Here is a 24837-nt window from a genome sequence, read left to right as displayed (position 1 = left end):
TAAATTAACACAGTGACTGTTAAATTTACTGGTCGGCAAGACAAAAAGTTGAAATATTGTTGCTTCAGTAAATATATTCTGGTAATAATTTGAGTGTAAATACCTGGTGATTGACACAATTTTTTTGTCTTAATTGACTTCTGTATTTAATGTAACTTGAAACTTGTACCTGATGTTCTAAAAATACCTTAACATGACGTTTGGGGCTTTAAAATGTCTTGTGAATATTTCAGATATTGGGAAACACAACAGAATTCAAAAGAGCTGTAAATCTGATATCAGAGAACCTCACTTTCCAGAATACCACAGTCCAGGTTTTTGAAGCAACAATAAGGTTCTAGAGTTCTAATATTTTTAGCTCACCTGACCTTTGTTCAGGGTGAGCTTTAAATATAGGTGGATAGTCTGACATCCGTTGTCCATCGTCAGTTGTCCTGTGTCAATATTTTTACTTAAACGTCTTGTCCTTGGAAACTACTGGTCAGAATTACACCAAACTTGGTCAGTAGCATCCTGACTTAAACTTGTATCAAGTTTGTTAAAATGGTTCACCTTGGTCCCTTTTAGGGGCTGCCAGAGTTAAAAATGAAAACCTTTAAAGAACTTCTTCTAATAAACCACTTGATGGATCTTCATCAAACTTTGTCTGTAGCATAATTGTAAGGTTCCTGTCCCAATTTTGTACAAATGGGGGCACTTGGCCCCTTTTAGGGGCTGCTAGAGCTAAAATGAGGAATACCTTTAAACAACTTCTTCTCATGAACTGCTACAAATGTAGATGGATCTTCATCAAACTTGATCTGTAGCATCATTATAAGGTTCTTTCATAATTTTGTTCAAATCCGGGCACTTAACTCCTTTTCGGGGTCGCTAGGGCTAAAAATAGAAATACCTTTAAAATATTTCTTCTCATGAACCGCTTGATGGATCTTCTTCAAACTTCATCTGAATCATTATTATGAGGTTCTCCCCTAATTTTTTCTAAATGGGGGCACCTGACCCCCTTTAGGGACCGCTAGAGCTAAAATTAGAAATACCTTTTTGCAACTTCTTCTCATAAACTGCTAGATGGATCTTCATCAAACATGGTTTGTATCATCATAAAGTCCTCTCAAATTTATTCAAATGGGGGCAGTTGGCCTCTTGTATGGGCCACTAGGTCAAAAGATAAAAATACCATTTTATGATTTCTTACGAATTGTGCGATGGATCTTCAAGAAACCTGATCTGTAGCATTGTTCTTGTGTCCTCTCCAAAAATCTTTTCAATTTGGAGGTGCTTGGCCCTTTTTTGGGGCTGCTAGAATTAGAAATAGAAATGCCTTTAAATGAGTTCTTCTCATGAACTTTTGATGGGTATTCATCAAACCTTGTCTGGAGCATTACTATAAGGTCCTTTACCTTGTTTGTTAAAACTAGAGCTTAAAATAGGAATTTACTTTTACAGTACTTCTTGTCATGAACCCGTCCGCATGATGAATCTTCATCAAACACTTGGTCTGTAACATCATTTTAATGTCTTTTTCCTAATTTGTTCAAATTGGGGCACATGAATGATTTCTTCTGATGGTTATGCGTTTTTTGGTGCATGAAAGTAAAATAAAAAAAAAACTTTAAATAACTTTTGTTTTAAGGAATAGCTTAAAGGATTTTCACCAAACTTAGAAGCAGAGTCAAATAGTTATGGTTTTCTTCAGGTGAGCAACTGAGGCCTCTTGTTTCTGTTTTTGTTCTTTTTTTTGTAAGGAAAATCCATAAAGTTTACCCGCTGTGTCATATATTTTATAGTAGGGAAGATCTCTTTCCAGAATCCAGTCTAATGTGTAGAGTGTTGTAATATTGTATTACTCATATTAATTCATGTTATAAGTCCCCTACTGGTTGAAAACCAGTTTCGGGGACTATAGGAATGCGCTTTTCCGTCCGTCCGTCCACAATGTCGTGTCCGGTCCATAACTCTGTCATCCATGAAGGGATTTTAATATTACTTGGCACAAATGTTCCCCATGATGAGACGACGTGTCATGCGCAAAACCCGGACCTCTAGCGCAAAGGTCAAGGTCACAATTGGAGGTCAAAGGTCAAAAGGGCTTTTTTCCTGTCCGGTCCATAACTCTCCCATCCTTGAAGGAATTTTAGTATAACTTTGCACAAATGTTCCCCATGATGAGATGACGTGTCATGCACAAATCCAGGACCCCTTGCTCAAAGGTCAAGGTCACAGTTGGAGGTCAAAGGTCAACAGGGCTTTTTTCCTGTCTGGTCCATAACTCTCCCATCCATGAAGGGATTTTAATATTACTTGGCACAAATGTACCTCATAATAAGACGATATGTCATGCACAACTTTCAGACCCCTAGCTCAAAGGTCAAGGTCAAATGTTAACATAGCATGAACAGGGTCTGTTTCGTGCCGGTCCATAACTCTGACATTTATTAAGGGATTTTAATATCACTTCGTACAAGTGTTCCCCATGATGAGGAGACGTGTCATGCGCAAATCCCGGACCACTAGCTCAAAGGTCAAGGTCACAATTAGGGGCCAAAGGTCAACAGAGTTTTTTTTCCTGTCCCCTCCATAACTCTGCCATCCATGAAGGGATTTTAATATTACTTGGCACAAATGTTCCCCATGATGTGACAACATGTCATGCGCAAAGCCCAGACCCTTAGCGCAAAGGTCAAGGTCACAATTCGAGGTCAAAGGTCAATAAAGTTTTTTTCCTGTCCGATCCAGAACTCTGTCATCCATCAAGGGATTACAATATTACTTGGCATATATGTTCCCCATGATGAGATGATGCAAAACCCAGTACTCTAGCTAAAAGGTCAAGGTCACATTTTGAGATCAAAGGTCAAGAGGATTTTTTTCCTGTCCGGTCTATAACTTTGTCATGCAAAACAGGATTTAGATATCAGTTGGCACAAATATTCCCCTGGATGAGACAACATCTCATGCATAAAACCTAGGCCCAAGGTCTAAGATAAGGTCACACTTAGAGGCAAAAGGTCAGACACAAGAATGACTTTGTCTGGAGCATTTCTTCTTCATGCATGGAGGGATTGTGATGTAACTTGGCACAAATGTTCACAAACATAAGACGGATTGTCATGCGCAAGAACCAGGTCCCTAGGTCTAAGGTCAAGGTCATATTTAGAGGTCAAGGGTCAAATTCAAGAATGACTTTGTACAGAGCATTTCTTCTTCATGCATGGAGGGATTTTGATGTAACTTGGACCAAATGTTCCCCACCATGAGACACCCTTATTTTTAGAATTACGTCCCTTTGTTATTACTATAAATAGATTTTATTGTAACTTTTTTATTACTGGCGGTAGAGAAAAATCGAGACCACTTTTCTGTGGTACAACATGGATGTTACATCCAATTTTTAGGTGTATTTTGACCTATCTCTACCTGGTAAAGAGTTTCTTGTGGACTTATATTATATAGATTTTTTTTTTTTTTTTTTTTTTTTTTTTTTAAGATTAATTTCCCTTTGTTGTTACTATAAATAACTTATATGATAACTTTTATATAATCAGCCAAAACAATTCAATATGAAAACAACTAGGTTTTTTTTTATATGCACATTTTAATCCAAGTGTGTTGTTATTACATATTGTATATATAGTACAATATTGTTTATACATCATTGACAGGTATCAGTTCATTATGTTATACTGCAGTAGAGAAAATTAGGTGCCCTCCAGTAGGGGACTTTGTATTGCACAATACTTCATTCACTTGTTTTCCTATGCTTTATTGTAATTTTATGTAAACAATAGAATCATATGGATATATACACCCTTGTTTTACATTTAAAATGAACAATAAAAGAATTTTGAATTATTTGCATCTTGTGAGATTTAGTTACCGATAGTTAGTTAAATGTTTTCCTTTCTGTATGTCAGGGTACTGGCGGGATTGCTTTCTTCACATCTGCTAATTATCGACCCGGATCAGCCATTTGGAAACATTGTTCCATCTGATTACAATGGTGAACTGCTCGAACTTGCCCACGATCTTGCGTCTAGACTTATTAATGCCTTTGAAAACACTGCAACAGGAATTCCATTTCCAAGGGTAATAATAAAATAGTAATCTTACTACATACATTGTGTTTGCCTTATTTAGGCCTCACCAAATTAAAAAGTTGTTCATCGGATTTGCCGCTCGTGTATTTTCAGAAACACAAAAAAAATTTTTTTTTTGTTTTTGGCTGGCGCTCGCCCCATTGAAAAAAACCAGTCCATAATTTTTTGGTGCGCTAATATTTACGGACGTAAAAGTGTATAAATGCGTATACATCCAGTCCCAGATAGTTCTCAAATGGATTTTAATCAAAATAAATGCATACTACACACACATCGTCTATAATAAATCATAACACTTGTATTTAGTTGCATTAAAGTTATTTCCCCTTTATGCAGTTACGCCATTTTCTTCAAATGTTTACTAAATTACATACTACAAAAATCGATTTATTTCATTGAAAACTGGATGAAGAAAAACATACTAATTTGTTTAATAACATCAATCTACATTTTTTTGGTAAGGGTAAATACTTATTGATGCCTGTCACTTACCTGTTTTCTGTTTTTTTCTGTCCAAATGATCCGCATACGAAAGTTGGTGGGGTAAGGAATTTACATTACGGTATTTACGAGTTGTTTTCAGGACAGTTTTGATTTTCAAATTTTCCAGTCATTTAGTAGACTAATGTTAATGCACGTTTATCTCCATTTCAAACTTTAATTGAGACTTTGTTTCAACAAATTTAATATGTTATGAAAGTTTAAAGTTAGAAAAAAGAGCTGTACAGAAGACATCATGCTCGACTTTACTAGATCAGAGCTTTGCCAGTTAAAGGGGCATAATAGTCAGAAGCTATTAAAGTACAGAGCTGTTGATCATTTTATAAAACTTAATTAAAGATATTCTATGTTAAAAAGGGGCATAACTGTGTCTAGATTCAGACTTAAGAGTATTGTTTCTCCTGGTGTAGACTTTGACAGTAAATAAATCAGAAGCTTTAGTATTAAAAGATTTAGCAACACTCACATAGATACTTGATGTATCAAAAACTTTGTAAAGTCAGCTAAGAATGCTACATTTTCATAGCAGTAAATAATCGATTCGATATTATATTACAGTGTACTGTATGACAATGTTATTACCTTTTTTTCATGAGTTCGCTTTGATATGCGTCTGCAGGTTAGATTTTCTCAATCCCTGGGACTTACTTTTTAATTTAAAAGGGCTATACATTATATTTTAAGGTTTTTATTAGTCAGTCAAGGGCCAAATGAAGACAAATATATTTCTTCGCTCTTCGCTCGCTCCTGATTTTCTCAAAAACCAAAAAAATATTTAAATTATTTTTTCGCTCGCCGCCTCAAATTTTTCAGAAAAAAATCCGATGAACAACTTATCAATTTGGTGTGGCCTTACATATAAAATCTACAAAACTTATTTTATGGTTGTGGACCAGTAACGACACTCTGCAGTTTCAGTATGATTATGTATTCTTGTTTGGCAATTCTTATGAAATGCAGAGATGGCTTTTCATAAAGAACTGAGAATGCCAGAATCGCTTATAGAGATTACATAATTTGCAAGTTAACATAATGGGTACCTTAACAAAAATAGCAGGATCATTCTAGAATTGTTGTGACATGAAATTACCATAGGGGTGTGAAATAACAAGAGAAACATTAAAAACTGATATAATAATAGCTACCTGAATTTTTTATGATCTGAAGTACTTTGTATAAAAGGTCAGTGACAGATCTTAAAGACAATATTTTTTAATAATTTACTATGTAAATGTCTGTCAGGACACAATGATTTAAAGAAGTGAGTAAGTTGATAACATTGAATGTCATACAATTAGAACCTGCTTTGTTAAACAGTTAGGGATGCACCCATTTTTAGCTTGACTATTCGAAGAAAAGAGTAGCTATCCTACTCGCCCCGGCGTTAGCGTGAGCGTCACACAAATGTTAAAGTTTGCGTACCACCCCAAATATTTTCAAAGTCCAAAGAGATATTGCTTTCATATTTTACATACTTGTTTACCATCATGTCCCCAGTCTGTAAAAAGGAGGAGGCAACTCTATCAAGCATTTTGACTGAATTATGGCCCCTTTTTAGCTTGACTATTCGAAGAATAGTCTAGCTATTCTACTCACCCTGGCGTCGGCGTCGGCGTCACACCTTGGTTAAGTTTTTGCATGCAAGTACATACAGCCATCAATTAAAGGCATATAGGTTTGAAACTTATTTTTTCTTTTTCTAGGTCAATTACCAACCTCTCTGGGTCAAGTCCCATAACTCTGACATGTATTTTGAGCAAATTATGCCCCCTATTGGACTTAGAAAATTTTGGTTAAAGTTTTACATGCAAGTTACTATCTCCAAAACTGATGCAGATATTGATTTGAAACTTCACATGTGTCTTCGGGGTTATAAAACTAGTTGATAGCAGCAAGTCCCATAACTCTGACTTTCATTTTGGGCAAATTATGCCCCCTTTTGGACTTAGAAAATTCTGGTTAAAGTTTTGCGTGCAAGAACATACAGCTATTTCTAAAAGGCATATAGATTCGAAACTTATTTTTTCTTTTTCTAGATCAATGACCAACCTCACTGGGTCAAGACCCATAACTCTGACATGTATTTTGAGCAAATTATGCCCCCATTTAGACTTAGAAAATTTTGGTTAAAGTTTTACATGCAAGTTACTATCTCCAAAACTAATGCAGATATTGATTTGAAACTTTACATGTGTCTTCGGGGTTATAAAACTAGTTGATAGCAGCAAGTCCCATAACTTTGACCTTCATTTTGGCCAAATTATGCCCCCTTTTGGACTTAGAAAATTCTGGTTAAAGTTTTGCGTGCAAGTACATACAGCTATTTCTAAAAGGCATATAGATTTGAAACTTATTTTTTCTTTTTCTAGATCAATTACCAACCTCACTGGGTCAAGTCCCATAACTCTGACATGTTTTTTGAGCAAATTATGCCCCCTTTTAGACTTAGAAAATTTTGGTTAAAGTTTTACATGCAAGTTATTATCTCCAAAACTGATGCAGATATTGATTTGAAACTTCACATGTGTCTTCGGGGTTATAAAACTAGTTGATAGCAGCAAGTCCCATAACTCTGACCTTCATTTTGGCCAAATTATGTCCCCTTTTGGACTTAGCAAATTCTGGTTAAAGTTTTGCGTGCAAGTACATACAGCTATTACTAAAAGGCATATAGATTTGAAACTTATTTTTTCTTTTTCTAGATCAATTACTTACCTCACTGGTTCAAGTCCCATAATTCTGGCATGTATTTTGGGCAAATTATGCCCCCTTTTGGACTTTGAAAATTCTGGTTAAAGTTTTACATGCAAGTTTCTATCTCCAAAACTAATGCAGACATTGAATTGAAACTTCACATGTGCCTTCGGGGTTATAAAACTAGTTGATAGCAGCAAGTCCCATAACTGATATGCATTTTGGTCAAATTATTCCCCCTTTTGAACTTAAAACTCTTTTGATATTTAACTTTTTTGGGTAATATTTTCCTGCTTCTGGGACAATATTTCGAATAGTCCAGCTTGGCTGTCTTACGGACAGCTCTTGTTTACTTAGAATATGCTTATTGTAATGTTAAAGTTTTACTCATAGCTTATATTATACTATCAAGCACTGAGAATAGTCCAGCGCGCTGTCAACTGACAGCTCTTGAAAAGTTACCAACTCATAACTTACCTCATAGCTGTCATTTAAAAAAAAATTGTGCTGTTTTGCTCAAATTTTAAAATTGCGGCTTTAATGAAATGTTTACCTTCTACAAGAAGTTTTTAGAGTATGGTCATGTTTCAGATGTTTAAAGTGACATAAGGAAAGTCTATTAATCAAAGTGTGTAAAAACAAGATTTTTGGAATCATATTTAACAAGCATAATAAAGATATCTCTAACATTTCTTTCATTTTCACCTGATAATTGAATGTACTTCTGTTTTAATTCTCAGGTAAATTTACATAAAGGAGTTCCTGTAGATTGTATAAATGAGACATGTACAGCAGGGGCTGGTACCCTTGTCCTGGAGTTTGGGATCCTGTCACGCCTGATTGGGGATCCAACCTTCGAGGCAGCAGCAAGGAGAGCTGTCAGGCGAATTTTACATTACAAATCCAATGTTACAGGGCTAATTGGTTAGTTATCAAAATAAGTTCTGACTCCTAGTTTATAAAACTGAGATTGTACACCAGTCTGAAAATTCAACCTTCGCATTGGTCAGGTTCATATGTATGTGCAGAAACTACCCATCAGCTGCTTGAGTTTAGAGACTTGTCTCCCATCTGAGTGTTTAAATAGTTCAGACCCAGCATCTAACTGGCTGCTTCTGAGCAGTGAGTTACAAGGCTGTATTCTAAAATAGTCCTGTTACCCCCTGAGGTTAAAGTTTCCTTGGCTACATAATGTAATAGACTTTACTACATTTCCTGTTACCATTAAACCTCACATAAGGAAGAAGTTTATTAAAGGGAAGATAGCATTCATTTTGGATACTGGAGATCGTTTTCACCTAGGATCTTTCATTACATTGTATTAACTCTTATTATCCCCCTTTCACACCCTACCCATCTACCATTTCCCAATATACCCAGCTTTTTAGCTCACCTGTCACATAGTGACAAGGTTAGCTTTTGTGATCACCCTTCGTCTGTCGTCAGTGCGTGCGTGCGTCAACAATTTCTTGTCTGCACCATAGTGGTTTCATTTATGATTTTATTTTAACCAAACTTGCACACAACTTGTATCACCATAAGATCTCGGTTCCTTTCTTGAACTGGCCAGATCCCATTATGGGTTCCAGAGTTATGGCCCCTGAAAGGGCCAAAATTAGCTATTTTGACCTTGTCTGCACAATAGCAGCTTTATTTATAACTTGATTTTTACCAAACTGGCACACAACTTGTATCACCATAAGATCTTGGTTCCTTTCTTGAACTGGCCAGATTCCAATATGGGTTCCAGAGTTATGGCCCCTGAAAGGGCCAGAATTAGCTATTTTAAACTTGTCTGCACAGTAGCAGCTTCATTTATGATTTTATTTTAACCAAACTTGCACACAACTTGTATCACTATAAGATCTTGGTTCCTTTCTTGAACTAGCAAAATTCCATTATGGGTTCCAGAGTTATGGCCCCTGAAAGGGCCAGAATTAGCTATTTTGACCTTGTCTGCACAATAGCAGCTTCATTTATGATTTGAATTTAATCAAACTTGCACAAAACTTGTGTCACCATAAGATCTCAGTTCCTTTTTAAACCGGCCAGATCCTTTAATTGGTTCCAGAGTTATGGCCCCTGAAAGGGCCAGAATTAGCTATTTTGACCTTGTCTGCACAATAGCAGCTTCATTTATGATTTGATTTTGACCAAACTTGCACACAACTTGTATTACCACAAGATCTTGGTTCCTTTCTTGAACTGGCCAGATTCCATCATGGGTTCCAGAGTTATGGCCCCTTAAAGGTCCAAAATTGGCTATTTTGGCTTTTGCAGCCATATAGATACTTCATTTATGATTTTATTTGATACAAACTTCCAAAATATCTTCAACAACAATAAATCTTGGATTCCATGACAAATCAGATCCAATCGTAGGTTCCAGAGTTATTTTATATCTGATTACCTCCCCTGATTGTAATCAAAATGGATTTATATCAGTAAGTACTTATAGGACTTATTTGAAATTTCATTATTTTGTCATTAGTTGGACTGAGCCAATCAGGGTAGATAACTATGGACTGATTTTATGTCAAATTACCTCCCTTTATTTCAAATTAAAATGGGTATATCTCTGTAACTAATGAAGATACTGATCTGAAATTTCATTTGTGTCAACAGATTTATTTGGCAGATCCTTCTTTTGTTCACTTACAATAATTTTCTTTTTATGCCCCCGAAGGGAGGCATATAGTTTTTGAACCGTCGGTCTGTCGGTCTGTCGGTCTGTCCGCATTTTTCGTGTCCGGTCCATATCTTTGTCATCGATGGATGGATTTTCAAATAACTTGGCATGAATGTGTACCACAGTAAGACGATGTGTCGCGCGCAAGACCCAGGACCGTAGCTCAAAGGTCAAGGTCACACTTAGACATTAAAGGTTATTGCATTGATGGGCGTGTCCGGTCCATATCTTTGTCATCGATGGATGGATTTTCAAATAACTTGGCATGAATGTGTACCACAGTAAGACGACGTGTCGCACGCAAGACCCAGGTCCATACCTCAAAGGTCAAGGTCACACTTAGACATTAAGGGATAGTGCATTGATGGGCGTGTCCGGTCCATATCTTTGTCATGATGGATGGATTTTCAAATAACTTGGCATGAATGTGTACTACAGTAAGATGACGTGTCGCGCACAAGACCCAGGTCCGTTTCTCAAAGGTCAAGGTCACACTTAGACATTAAGGGATAGTGCATTGATGGGCGTGTCCGGTCCATATCTTTGTCATTGATGGATGGATTTTCAAATAATTTGGCATGAATGTGTGCCACGGTAAGACGACGTGTCATGCGCAAGACCCAGGTCCGTAGCTCAAAGGTCAAGGTCACACTTAGATGTTAAAGGTCTTTTTTCATGATAGTGCATTGATGGGCGTGTCCGGTCCATATCTTTGTCATTCATGCATGGATTTTAAAATAACTACGCATAAATGTGTGACACAGTAAGACGACGTGTCGCGCGCAAGACCCAGCTCCGTAGGTCAAAGGTCCTAAACTCGAACACCGGCCATAACTATTCATTTAAAGTGCCATCGGGGGCATGTGTCATCCTATGGAGACAGCTCTTGTTAATTACTTCACTTTTACATTACTATAAATAGCTTATTTTTAGTAACTTTTTTATTATTGGCCGTAGGGAAAAACCGAGACCACTTTTCTGTGGTACAACATGGATGGTACCTCCAATTTTTAGGTGTATTTTGACATATCTGTTCCTGGTAAGAATATTTATTTATTTTTTTTGGTTAAATTTCTTCCCTTTGTTGTTCCTGTCCTTTGGACTTAGATATTTTTTCTGAGGACCTTCTTGTCCTCAAGTGCAATGTTAACAGGTGAGCGATATAGGGCCATCATGGCCCTCTTGTTTTGTCCCCCCGCCAAAGGCGAAGGGGATATTAGAAATGCTCTCCGTCCGTGCGTGCGTCCGCAACGATCTTTGTCCAGAGCATAACTCCAAAAGTACTGGAGGGATTTTCTTCAAACTTCATACACTGATAGAACACATTGGGAGGAAGTGCAGTGTCCAAGAACAATAACTCTACCTTGCCAATTTTTTGAGTTATTCCCCTTTGTCATATTTTCTTAAACAATTTTGTCCGTAGGATAACTCCAAAAGTACTGGAGGGATTTTCTTCAAACTTCATACACTGATAGAACACATTGGGAGGAAGTGCAGTGTGCAAGAACAATAACTCTACCTTGCCTATTTTTTGAGTTATTTCCCTTTATCATATTTTCTTAAAAATTTTTGTCCGGAGCATAACTCCAGAAGTACTGGAGGGATTTTCTTCAAACTTCATACACTGATAGAACACATTGGGAGGAAGTGCAGTGTGCAAGAACAATAACTCTACCTTGCCTAATTTTTGAGTTATTCCCCTTTATCATATTTTCTTTAAAAATTTTGTCCGGAGCATAACTCCAAAAGTACTGGAGGGATTTTCTTCAAACTTCATACACTGATAGAACACATTGGGAGGAAGTGCAGTGTGCAAGAACAATAACTCTACCTTGCCTACTTTTTGAGTTATTCCCCTTTATCATATTTTCTTTAAAAAAAAAAACAGCTGCTAGAGTAAAAAATTTGCTGTGATGGGCATATATTGTGACATTCTGGCACTCTTGTTCCCTGTTAGCTTTCCATTCCTTCGTTTTACAGTAGCCATATAGAAAAACATCATACAGCTATACTGTTCATGAAAATTAATAAAATTTAGCAGTAAACCACCTCACCACTGAATAATTCTTTCTTCCACATCTTTAAAACCCCTGATGTGGACCACAACTAAATGGTTTTTCAAAGCTTCTCCCAAAATGAATACTTTCAGACACTAACTTGCCAGGAACTTTAGCCTTCAATTATATAATGCCCGGCGGGGGGATTGGCCATGTCTAACATGGCTCTTGTTGTACTTACAATAATTTTTTTTTTAATTACTTCCCATTTATGTTACTGTAAATAGCTTATTTTGAAACTTTTTTATTATTGGCCGTAGGGAAAAACCGAGACCACTTTTCTGTGGTACAACATGGATGGTACCTCCAATTTTAAGGTGTATTTTACATACCTGTACCTGATAAGGATTTTTTTGTAGACTTTGAATATTTTTTTTGTGGACTTAGATTTGTTTTTTGAAGTTTTCCTTTTGTTGTTCCAGTCCTTTGGAGCTACAATAGTCAAGTTCTTAAAATTTTGCTCCCATCCTATGGTGTAAGCCTTCGGGCGTATATTGCCCCGCTTGGCGGCGCTCTTGTTTTCATATAAAAGAACATCAAAGATCAGTGTTAGTAGAGATAACCCTCTAATGCTTTTTTCCACATTCTTGAAATTATTTCTTATTTCTTATTATCCTAGTAAACACCCATCCTTTCTATACTTGCTAGTTTCACCTCCTTTCATGTTCCCCTGTTTTCATTTTCTTTTGTTTAAATTTCTAATAGTTTCTTAGTACACCAATCCTCCCTTTAAAGCAATATTTTCAGGTCAAGGAAGACAAGCATCAAGTTTATTGGGGTATCTCCTACAACCTTTTTTGTCATTCTTTCACATTTCAATTTATCTTACCATACCACATACCAAAGTAAAAAAAAGTTTGTATTTTCATATTGTACCCACTGTCCTTCACTCATTTCCTCTTTCGGTAAATTTTTTTTTTTAATCAAGCAATCTGTCCAATAAAATGAATTTCTTGCATCTTTGAAATTTAGAAGTGTTCTTTTAAATACGTCTTTTATTTATTTTGATTAATGACAATGAAGCCTAACTTTAAAATTGATCAATTTTATAGGGAATGTTATAAATATACAGACTGGTGAATGGGTTGGAAAAATGAGCGGTCTTGGTGCTGGATTGGACTCTTTCTTTGAATATATGCTCAAGGTATGTAACTTATGTTGAGAATACATTTAGGCAGTTATATAAATGATAATTGCTCATTGCGATTAGATTTAGAATACATGATCAAAGAGAGGTACATTAAGAATACATGCTCATTTTAGATACATGCTCAAGGTTGTTACAATTAAGATATATGTTCAATGTAATTATTTGAAGAATATGTGCTCAAAGGTTGATATCTAGAATGCTTTCTCCATTAAAATACATGCTGAAGACTGGTACAAATAAAGTATATTATTTTAAAAATGGATAAATTTAAAATACATGCTCTTAGTTGATACACTTAAGATTGGAATAGTTAGTATTATATGCTTCAAGAACGTTTTGTTCAGAAGTATGACCAGGGTGGATAAAGTCGTGTTAATCCTCAGTTGGGAAGTTGTCAGTATGTTGCACTGAAGAAGGAAATAGGTTCAGAAGTTCACAAATACTGACCTCTGTTACATAATGTATGATTGAAGAAAGTGTAAAAACACAACACAATGTAACGTAAAAAGGTTTAATTTATCAATTCATAAAAGAAAGATATAGTTTCATACTTTTGTTGCTAATACCTAACTTTGCTCATGTTGGTTGTCCTGTCTGCTTGTGGGGTGATATTCCATTTTGTTCTAATCAGTAAGTAAAGAATATTTTAGTCAACAGTGGTCATACGTCATTGGTTGCTGGTAGTCAGCAGATGACCATACTGTCAAAACAACAAAGTCAAAATGACATTGAGACCAAAAATGGTTTCTGATCAGTAGCTGGAGAATGCTTAAGCTTAGTACCATCAGGTCAAAGGTTAAGGTCACAGCATACTCGAGTCTAAAAATTATACATAAAGGATATTACATGAGGGTCTTTTCATATTGAATTTATTCAACGAGTTTAATAAATTCAATTTGGAGAGTCACAAATGTAATATTCTTTTTATCATATGTTAGCTTTTCCTGTCGAAATATCGAAAGTTCTACTTTCTTTTACTATATAAACAAGTCAATTTGACCAACATTCCTATACTATAATTGACAATGTCGTCAAAGCTTTATTACACTAATGTATTATCATTTTTAGCTCGACTATTCAAAGAATAGTCTAGCTATTCTACTCACCCTGGCGTCGGCGTCGGCGTCACACCTTGGTTAAGTTTTTGCATGCAAGTACATACAGCTATCATTTAAAGGCATATAACTTTGAAACTTATTTATTCTTTTTCTAGGTCAATTACCAACCTCACTGGGTCAAGTTCCATAACTCTAACATGTATTTTGAGCAAATTATGCCCCCTTTTGGACTTAGAAAATTCTGGTTAAAGTTTTACATGCAAGTTACTATCTCCAAAACTAATGTAGATATTTAATTGAAACTTCACATGTGTCTTCGGGGTTATAAAACTAGTTGATAGCACCAAGTCCCATAACTCTGACCTTCATTTTGGCCAAATTATGCCCCCTTTTGGACTTAGAAAATTCTGGTTAAAGTTTTGCATGCAAGTACATACAGCTATTACTAAAAGGCATATAGATTTGAAACTTATTTTTTCTTTTTCTAGATCAATTACCTACCTCACTGGGTCAAGTCCCATAACTCTGACATGTATTTTGGCCAAATTATGTCCCCTTTTGGACTTGGAAAATTCTGGTTAAAGTTTTGCGTGCAAGTACATACAGCTATTACTAAAAGGCATATAGATTTGAAACTTATTTTTTTCTTTTTCTAGATCAATTACCTACCTCACTGGGTCAAGTCCCATAACTCTGACATGTATTTTGGGCAAATTATGTCCCCTTTTGGACTTAGAAAATTCTGGTTAAAGTTTTGCGTGCAAGTACATACAGCTATTACTAAAAGGCATATAGATTTGAAACTTATTTTTTCTTTTTCTAGATCAATTACCTACCTCACTGGGTCAAGTCCCATAACTCTGACATGTATTTTGGGCAAATTATGCCCCCTTTTAAACTTAGAAAATCCTGGTTAAAGTTTTACATGCAAGTAACTATCTCCAAAACTACTACAGATATTAAATTGAAACTTCACACGTGTCTTCCGGGTTATAAAACTAGTTGATAGCACCAAGTCCCATAACTCTGACATGTATTTTGGGCAAATTATGCCCCCTTTTGGACTTAGAAAATCCTGGTTAAAGTTTTGCGTGCAAGTACATACAGCTATTACCAAAAGGCATATAGCTTTGAAACCTATTTATTCTTTTTCTAGGTCAATTACCAACCTCACTGGGTCAAGTTCCATAACTCTTAACATGTATTTTGAGCAAATTATTCCCCCTTTTGGACTTAGAAAATTCTGGTTAAAGTTTTACATGCAAGTTACTATCCCCAAAACTAATGCAGATATTGAATTGAAACTTAACATGTTTCTTCGGGGTTATAAAACTAGTTGATAACATCAAGTCCCATAACTCTGATATGTATTTTGGTCAAATTATGTCCCCTTTCTAACTTAAAACTCTTTTGATATTTCACATTTTGGGTAATAATTTCCTGCTTCTGTGACAATATTTCGAATAGTCGAGCTTGGCTGTCTTACGGACAGCTCTTGTTAAGTAATGGCTTTATTACACTCACGTGACATCAAACATGTGATAAACTAATTTATGTGGGAAAGACAATCAGGGGGCATAAGTGTTTTACAAACATTGTGTTTATATATTTCTTGGAAATGGTTTTATTTCAGAGTTATATATTGTTTGGTGATGAAGAAGATCTCAGGTTATTCAATGAATCCTATGAATCCATTAAATTTCATATGAGACGAGGGTAAGTAATTCCATAGCATTTCTCACTTGTTGTTGTTCTTATTTGATTGAATGGTCTGCAAATTTTTTTTTTTTTTGAAAATGATATGATTTGGTTGAATGGAAGAATTTACAGTATGATGATATATTTCATAGTTAATATTACATAAAAAAGTTAAATATCTTGACATGAGATCATGGTCATAGGTTATAAAGATAAATACATTTGTGGAGACAAGTCTAGTAAATTGATGACAGCTAGAATAATTTTGATATGAAGCAATAACTTAATATGCAGGTTTGTTCTTTTTATACACTTATTATTTTTGACCTCTGAGTGGTTAAATCAGTTGTTGTCCTGCTCTGAGTTTATGGGTTCTAGATCTTGCTTGGAGTGTAAATTTCTTCATGTAAGGAAGCCTTTTAGCTGGCTTATGGAAGGTTGATGGTTCTAATGCCTGAAATAATGCTTTGAGGGTCACCTGGGGGTCTTTCTCCACCATAGAAATGTGAAAAGTTGCTATATGAACTGAATTGTGTCAGTTTGACTTGAAGACTGAAGTCCAATAAAAACAAAACAAAAACACTAATAATGCAGTCTTGCATACTGTATTTTTATCACAGATGTAAGATACCTGTGCTTTGGTTATCAAAATTTGTATTTTCTTAGAAATTTACTTGTAGTCCAGCTCCATCTCTTTGGAGTTAAACTACTTGTTAAAAATGTAGTCTGGTGAATATCTGAAGTCAAAATTTGTTCTCCACAAATTTATTGAAAATAAAAAGCTATAGTTTTATACATGTACTAAGAATGTTACCTCTTTACAGCAGAGGAAAAGTTTCATATTCTTTTGTGTTATATATATTTTTCAGGAGATTAAAATGTAACCATGGTGATGGTAATGCTCCGATATATGTTAATGTTCACATGTCGTCAGGAGATCTAGCCAACTACTGGATAGATGCTTTACAGGCCGCATGGTCAGGAGTTCAGGTACAGTACTTAGCCAGTTTTGTCTTCCACTAGTGGTTGATCTTGTTAGTCAGTGATTCAGTGGTTAGCTGATTAAATAACAGTGCAAGATACATTGCTTCAGTTCCCAGTTGGCATGCAAATTTGCAGACTGTTGATCAGTACTACATGATTGCTTATTATACCCCCACAAAACAAAGATTGGAGGTGAGGACAGGGACGATGGCTAAATAGAAATCTGTTTGTCCTGTTAGTTGCTAATTGTTTTTATTGAATATCTCTGTAACTGACACAGATATTACTTTGAAACTTATTAAATGCTTTAAAGGTCATCAGACAAGTTCACAAACCAGGTTTTACAACTCATTCATGACTTCTTTTGATAAAATTATTCCACTTCTTGTACTTCAGAATATGTTCTGTTCCATTATTCCATGTTTTATTTTCCTTGATTATCTTTTGAAACATGGACAAGTTCACATATGGTTTCATGAGTCTGACTTTTCTTTTGACAAAATTATTTCCCTTTTACATTTCAGAAAGTGTCAGATTCTGTCATTTTCAGTTCTGTTTTTGTTTATCACCAGAATCTTTACAGATAGTATTTTGAAACTTAAAGACAGGGGACAAGTACACCTGAAAGGTATCATAATTCCACAGAATTAAAAAAAAAAATGGTTAAAAAAAAACATGTTCAGTTCTGTTTTGTTTTCTTTGAATATCTCTTGAACCTACATGTTATTTTGATTTGGAGATGTTTTAAGGATCATAAGGCAAGTTCACATACAGGTTTCATTACTCTGACCTCTTTTGAAAAAAATCATTGTTTATTTTGAACTCCAGAAAATGGCCTGACCCATCATTTTGGTATTGTTTTTCTTGAATATCTTTGTAATCAGTGCAGATATTATTTTGAGAGTTAAAACTGGCTGCAAGAGTCATAACACAACTTTGCATACCAAGTGTCATCACTCCAACTTTTTTTTTTGCACCCAAAAAATGTCCTTTCTCATCTATTGTTTTCTTTAGATATCTCTAGAGCCATTTCAGGCATTACATTTTGAGACTTAAAGCAGGCTTCAAGAGTTCTGAGCTATATTCACATACCAGGTGCCATAACTGTTATTTTTCTTTTGATAATTTTTTTTTTTTTGCACTCTAAAAAATGTCTTTTCCCTTCATTCCTGAAAATCTTTGGAGCCTACACAAGTATTAATTTGAATTTTAAACAGGTCTTAAATATCATGAGACAAGTTAATATACAAGGTTTCTTACCTCTTTTTCTTTTTTCTTTTTAGCTCATCTAATTTTTTGGGGGAAAAAAAGATGTGTTATCGTCATCACTTGATTGGCGTTGCCTGGTTAAGTTTTATGTTTAGGTCAGCTTTTCTCCTAAACTATCAAAGCTATTGCTTTGAAACTTGCAACACTTGTTAAACATCAAAAGCTGATACCATACAGCAAGAAACATTACTCCATCCTGCTTTTTACACATTTTTTTATTTTGAAAATTTGGTTCAAGTTTTACATGCAACCAACTGTCAAACTTATTGCCCTTATTAGACCTGAAAAAGTTTGTTTTGCATGCAAATTTTTATCGTTGCCATAATAAATTTATAAAATTTCAGTTTGTAATAAATTGTAATATAATAATTCAGTGACATAAGTCTTGGCAAGTTATGCCCCTTGTTCATCATAAAAGAATGTTGTTGAATAGGTAAGAGCTCTGTCTTCTTGACAGCTTTTGTTTTAACAGATTGTCTCCCTTTTCGTTAACTCTTTTGAATACTAAGGACAGTTACTTTATAAATCTATGGAAGGGAATGAAATATAATTTGAAACAGCGGACAATGAGAGGAAGTGTAGATTATAAGAACCATAACTCTGTTAAACATCTAGAAAATCTATTATAGCATATTTCCTTCTGTGTTCAGTCTGTCAATTTCACATTATAGCATCAATGAATCAAGGAGACATGTATGGTATGGCATAAAAACAGTTATGCATTTACCATGAAATCCAAACGCAGCCAGATAAAATATATTTATTGAATTTTTGCCATCAGACTTAACACATTGATTTAAATCTCATCTTCATGATTTCTGTCTTTCTAGGTGTTACATGGTGATATAGATGAAGCTATTTGCTCACACGCTATTTTCTATGCAATATGGCGCAAGTATGACTCCCTGCCGGAACGTTTCAACTGGAACCTTAGAGCACCTGATGTTCTTTTTTATCCATTGAGGCCAGAACTTGTTGAGTCAACATACTTTCTTTATCAAGCCACAAAAAATCCATTCTACCTCCATGTTGGACGAGATATCTACAACAGCATAAATGAGCATGCTAAAGCAGAGTACGTCACTGTAAACTAATTTTGTTAGGACTATATGCTTAGGAGAGCAGTGCAAGTTATTTTATCAAGTTAATTGATACTGGGCACTTAACTGCTTGAAATAAAAAAAGGTTCTCCATAAGACTTAATTGAAACTTTAATTAGCAGTTCAGTCTTCCTGTTCAGACAGACTACACATGGTTTTGCTTGGCAACTGAATTGCCTGTAATGCAGTCAGTAAGTCAGTTGTTTGATTTTAGAGATCATGCAGTCTTAAATTTTATAGCAAACCTCCAACTGTCTTTTCTTAGCTCACCTAAACCAGCGGTCGTCCATCACACATGGTTTGTAATTCCTTGTTCATAACATTACTTAAACACCTTCTGCTATTAAACTACTGGTCAGAATTGCACCAAGCTTGGTATGAAGTACATGTATCTTAGCATAAACCTCTCAGGTTTTGTCCAAAATGGTTTGCATGACTGTGGCTGCCAAAACTAAAATATAGAAAAGTATTTAAGCAACAGCTTGATGTATTTTCATCAAACTTTTTGCTTTACTTTCATTATGGGTTGTTAGAGTTAAAATAAAAACAAAAACAAAAAAACATTTGATAAATGCTCATCAAACTTTGTCAGAAGCTCTCTTGTATCGACCTTTCTCAATTTTGTTTAAATGGTTCTGCTTGACTGCACATATGAGCCAACAAAGCTAAAGGAAGGGAATATTTCTACTGGGCAGCTAATTCTGATGAGGGCAAATGTCAAATCCCACTGACTTTAATAGCTGCCTAAAACAATGCTCTTAGACTACCAAGCCATATATTGTTACTTTATGATTTTTCTGTTAGTGGCATACAAAATATATATAATGAAAGAAATAACTTCATGGAGAAAATGCAGCTAGGCTATGCATTGAGTTGAGGATACTGTGTGTGTAGGATATATTTTGTCTGGAGAGGTATTTTTTTTAGATGCAAGCACTGGTGAAGAAGAAAATAATTCATCAGATGGTGTAAAAGGCTCAAACTTGCTTCATGATCAGTCAGGGGTGTAACTGTTTCAAGTTATCATAGTTTATAACCCATTTGAGTTATTGCTTATAATTTCATAACTTGTTTCAGTTATCATAAAATATTACAAAGCCCTCCTGTGCCAATTCCTCATTTTGAATGTGACTAATGTAATTATTTCCTGAATCCTTGAACTCTTATCATTCCAGCTATGCAGTAAAAATTTTTATGCAAGGCTGATAAAGTTTTACGCCAAAGGTTTAAAGCTATAAATCCCATTATGCTTATCAGGTCATGATCAGACTAAAAGAGAATTTGATTAACCACAGATTGCTACTTATTTCACTGTATAGGTCACTTTGTGAGAAAAGCAAAAAGACTTTTTTTGAATAACTTACCTGAGTTAACTTATATTTTATAACTAATGCAGGTTATAAAATGCTTGAAAAAATAACTGAAATAGGTTACATAACTTAAAACAGTTACAGCCCTGACTGATGATACACTAACAGTTTTAATACGATAAAGTTAACATAATAACATTGATACTTTCAGGTGTGGGTATGGAACAATTCATGATGTGAACACCAAAGAACTAGAGGACAGGATGGAGAGTTTCTTTCTTAGTGAAACCTGTAAATATTTATACCTGGTGGGTATATCTCAGATATGCTATTGTTTGTACTAGGTTTTTCGGCAGCACTTCAGTCAAATGATAAAAAAAATTATTGAGTAAGTTTTAAATCCAGCTTTGACTCTAGTTCCTGTGAAATTACTTAATTTTGTTGGGCATGAGATTTCATGGTTTTGGCCAAAACAGCTGTAAATATATAAACATAGTTTTCAACTTTTAAACATAAAATGGATGGAAATTTTAGTGGTTTGTTTTTGAATTAAATTTCATTGATTGACTCAAATATAAGTCCCCCGCAAATATTAATGATTTCACAGTTTTGGCATTGTTCAAGACTTTTAGTTGATCAAACAGAATAGCACTAAATCTGCTTCATGGGAAAACTAGTCCTAGTTTCAAAGTTGCAAAAGTTATTTTGATACCAGTCTGGGATTGCTGCCCTCCCATTGGTCAGTTTCAAGTTTGAGATCAGAATCAGCTAATCAGATGCTGGAGGTATGAGACTGGTCTTCAAAGTCAAAGTTCTGTTCTCAAATGCGGATGTACAATTGTACAATCCAAATAATTCATACCAGTGGTATCAGCGATAAGCTGTTTACATCACTATTTCATTGTCTCTTCCAGTCTGTTGCATAATTATGTTTAAACTTAAAGTCAGAGTTCTTCCTATCATATGTTCATGTATAAATTATGTTAATGGTGTTAGTCATTATTAATTTTAAGGCTCTTACACTTTAATTCAAGACTCATAGTCATAACAGCCAACTAACAGTCATGGTAGATAAATATTTGTATATGGGCTAGTGAAGATACACATGGTTGATGTACATCTTTTTGTCACACTGGCATTATCAAGGCAGCCACATTGAAATAATTTTGTTTTTTTTTGTCCTCGTTTTTAGCTCGACTATTCACAGAATAGGTAGAGCTATTGGACTCGCCCGCTTCCTTGTGTGGCGTTTCGATTTGGTTAAATTTTTGTGTGTAAGCTGGAATGGATTGAAACTAAACGCACTATTCACTGTGATAAACTGACTTACATTGAATAGGTTCCGTAACTCTATTTTGCTTTTTTTTTTTTTACAAAATTATGCCCCTTTTTCAGCTTAGAAAGTTTTAGTTAAGGTTTTGTATGAAAGCTGGTATCTCAGTACCCACTAACGGAAATGTTTTGAAACTTCACACATTTGTTCACTGTCATGATTTAACATGCAATGCACAGGTTCCATAACTCTGCTTTGCATTTTAACAAAATTGTGCCCCATTTTTGACTTAGCAGTTTCTGGTTTGCTTTTTGTATATAAGCTTGTATCTCAGTACCCACTTATGGGAATGGATTGAAACTTAAACCCCCAACTGCCATATAAAAGCCAGAAAATGGCGCTGGGGCAGGTTTTTATATAAATTATGCATGTTTCACATCAGAGAGCCCTTTTTCAAAATTTTAAATAAACTACTGAATAAAAAGTTATGAAAAATTGCATAAATACACATTGAAACATTCTTTATCAATTGGTGTTTTTATTTTTTAAAACAAAAAATTGTGAAGTATGGTTTCAAAAAATTATTTAAACCTAACTGCCAAAAATTTGAATTTGCCGGGAGGAGCTAATGAGGTCATGAACCCTAGAGAAACAAGGAATGTAAACAATTCCCACATGGTTAATCAAACATAACATGGTTTATCAACAAACTTGATCAGCAGAAGGCTTGATGTATCAATAGAATTAACACCTAGAGTGCATTGTAAAACTTTTCCAGAAAAGTAATTTTGAATTTTTAAACTGAATAGAGTATCATAATCATTTTTGCAGTTATATTTTATGTGTTATTCAAAAATGTTTTAAAGATATAGTGGAACTTACTAAATAACAGACATACAGTGATAAATTATTTCAAATAGCTTATCATATTTAGCTCATCTGATTTTTTTTAAAAAAATGATGAGTTATTGTCATCACTTGAGCGGTTGTCGGCGTCGGCGTCGGCGTCGGCGTTGCCTGGTTAAGTTTTATGTTTAGGTCAGCTTTTCTCCTAAACTATCAAAGCTATTGCTTTGAAACTTGGAAGACTTGTTCACCATCATAAGCTGACCCTGTATAGCAAGAAACATAACTCCATCTTGCTTTTTGCAAGATTTATGGCCCCTTTTGTACTTAGAAAATATCAGATTTCTTGGTTAAGTTTTATGTTTAGGTCAACTTTTCTCCTAAACTATCAAAGCTATTGCTTTGAAACTTGGAATACTTGTTCACCATCATAAGCAGACCCTGTACATCAAGAAACATAACTCCATCTTGCTTTTTGCAAGAATTATTGCCCCTTTTGGACTTAGAAAATCAGTTTTCTTGGTTAAGTTTTATGTTTAGGTCAGCTTTTATCCTAAACTATCAAAGCTATTGCTTTAAAACTTGCAACACTTGTTCACCATCAAAAGCTGACCCTGTACAGCAAGAAACATAACTCCATCCTGCTTTTTGCAAGATTTATGGCCCCTTTTGGACTTAGAAAATATCAGATTTCTTGGTTAAGTTTTATGTTTAGGTCAACTTTTTCTCTTAAACTATCAAAGCTATTGCTTTGAAACTTGCAACACTTGTTCACCATCATAAGCTGACCCTGTACAGCAAGCAACATAACTCCATCCTGCTTTTTGCAATAATTATTGCCCCTTTTGGACTTAGAAAATCATTTTCTTGGTTGAATATTATGTTTAAGGCAACTTTTCTCATAAACTATCAAAGCTATTGCTTTAAAACTTGCAACAGTTTTTCACAATCATAAGTGGACACTGTACATCAAGAAACATAACTCTATCCTGCTTTTTGCAAGAATGATGGCCCTTTTTAGACTTAGAAAATGATGGGTAGGACAATATTTCTATTATACAAAAAAAAATCAGATGAGCGTCAGCACCCGCAAGGCGGTGCTCTTGTTAATAGACCTTATCACAGCAACACTTGCTAATTTGTGTGCGTTGTGCTATATCTCAGACTTAAATAGTTTATTATTTCTGCATTTATTGCTACATTATCTCAATTAATGGACCTGCCAGTAATGACAGAAAAGTTAAGAATGTTTGATTTCGAGTTTCACTGTTCAATTTACATTAATAAGATGTTTAAAAATCAGGAATTCTAGTCTAGCTCAACTCAATTTTTCATAACAATGATATTGATATGGATGCACAAAATATGTATACTATTAATTTGTAATCATCAAAACATGTAAGTTCATATTTCTTCTTCAACTGACCATTGTTTACATTTGCTTGTGAATCATTGAAAGTGAGCTATTTTTAGCTGACAGACAGCCTGGAGTAGCCTTGTTATTTCATAGGCTCCTCCTACAAAACTTACTGCCAGGGTAGTAAAAGTTGGGGCTTTAACACACATATTCACTGTAATAAACTGACTAAAATTGCACAGGTTCCGTAGCACTATTTTGCTTTTTAGCTCACATGTCACAAAGTGACAGTGTGAGCTTTTGTGATCGTGCAGCGTCCGTCGTCCGTCCGTGCGTCCGTCCGTGCGTAAACTTTTGCTTGTGACCTCTCTAGAGGTCACATTTTTCATGGGATCTTTATGAAAGTTGGTCAGAATGTTCATCTTGATGATATCTAGGTCATGTTCGAAACTGGGTCACGTGCGGTCAAAAACTAGGTCAGTAGGTCTAAAAATAGAAAAACCTTGTGACCTCTCTAGAGGCCATATTTTTCACATGATCTTCATGAAAATTGGTCAGAATGTTCATCTTGATGATATCTAGGTCAAGATCGAAACTGGGTCGCGTGCCTTCAAAAACTAGGTCAGTAGGTCAAATAATAGAAAAACCTTGTGACCTCTCTAGAGGCCATAATTTTCATGGGATCTGTATGAAAGTTGGTCTGAATATTCATCTTGATGATATCTAGGTCAAGTTCGAAACTGGGTCAGCTGCG

At 35.0% G+C, this 24837-nt stretch overlaps 1 protein-coding gene across 1 annotated transcript in view; it reads left to right on the top strand.

Moving 5' to 3' along the window:
- LOC123528672 (ER degradation-enhancing alpha-mannosidase-like protein 1) overlaps window positions 1-24837 on the top strand; it is a 42853-nt gene that overhangs the window by 8493 nt on the left and 9523 nt on the right. Inside the window, exons 3-10 of the mRNA XM_045308572.2 lie at window positions 234-334; window positions 3915-4086; window positions 8033-8216; window positions 13091-13182; window positions 15880-15962; window positions 16814-16934; window positions 19028-19272; window positions 20819-20915. Coding sequence (XP_045164507.2) covers window positions 234-334; window positions 3915-4086; window positions 8033-8216; window positions 13091-13182; window positions 15880-15962; window positions 16814-16934; window positions 19028-19272; window positions 20819-20915 — 1095 coding nt within the window. The remainder of the gene's footprint in view (window positions 1-233; window positions 335-3914; window positions 4087-8032; window positions 8217-13090; window positions 13183-15879; window positions 15963-16813; window positions 16935-19027; window positions 19273-20818; window positions 20916-24837) is intronic.

Source organism: Mercenaria mercenaria, chromosome 13 (assembly GCF_021730395.1).
Source record: "Mercenaria mercenaria strain notata chromosome 13, MADL_Memer_1, whole genome shotgun sequence".
NCBI lineage: Eukaryota > Metazoa > Mollusca > Bivalvia > Venerida > Veneridae > Mercenaria > Mercenaria mercenaria.
This window is presented reverse-complemented; position numbering and strand designations above follow the sequence as displayed.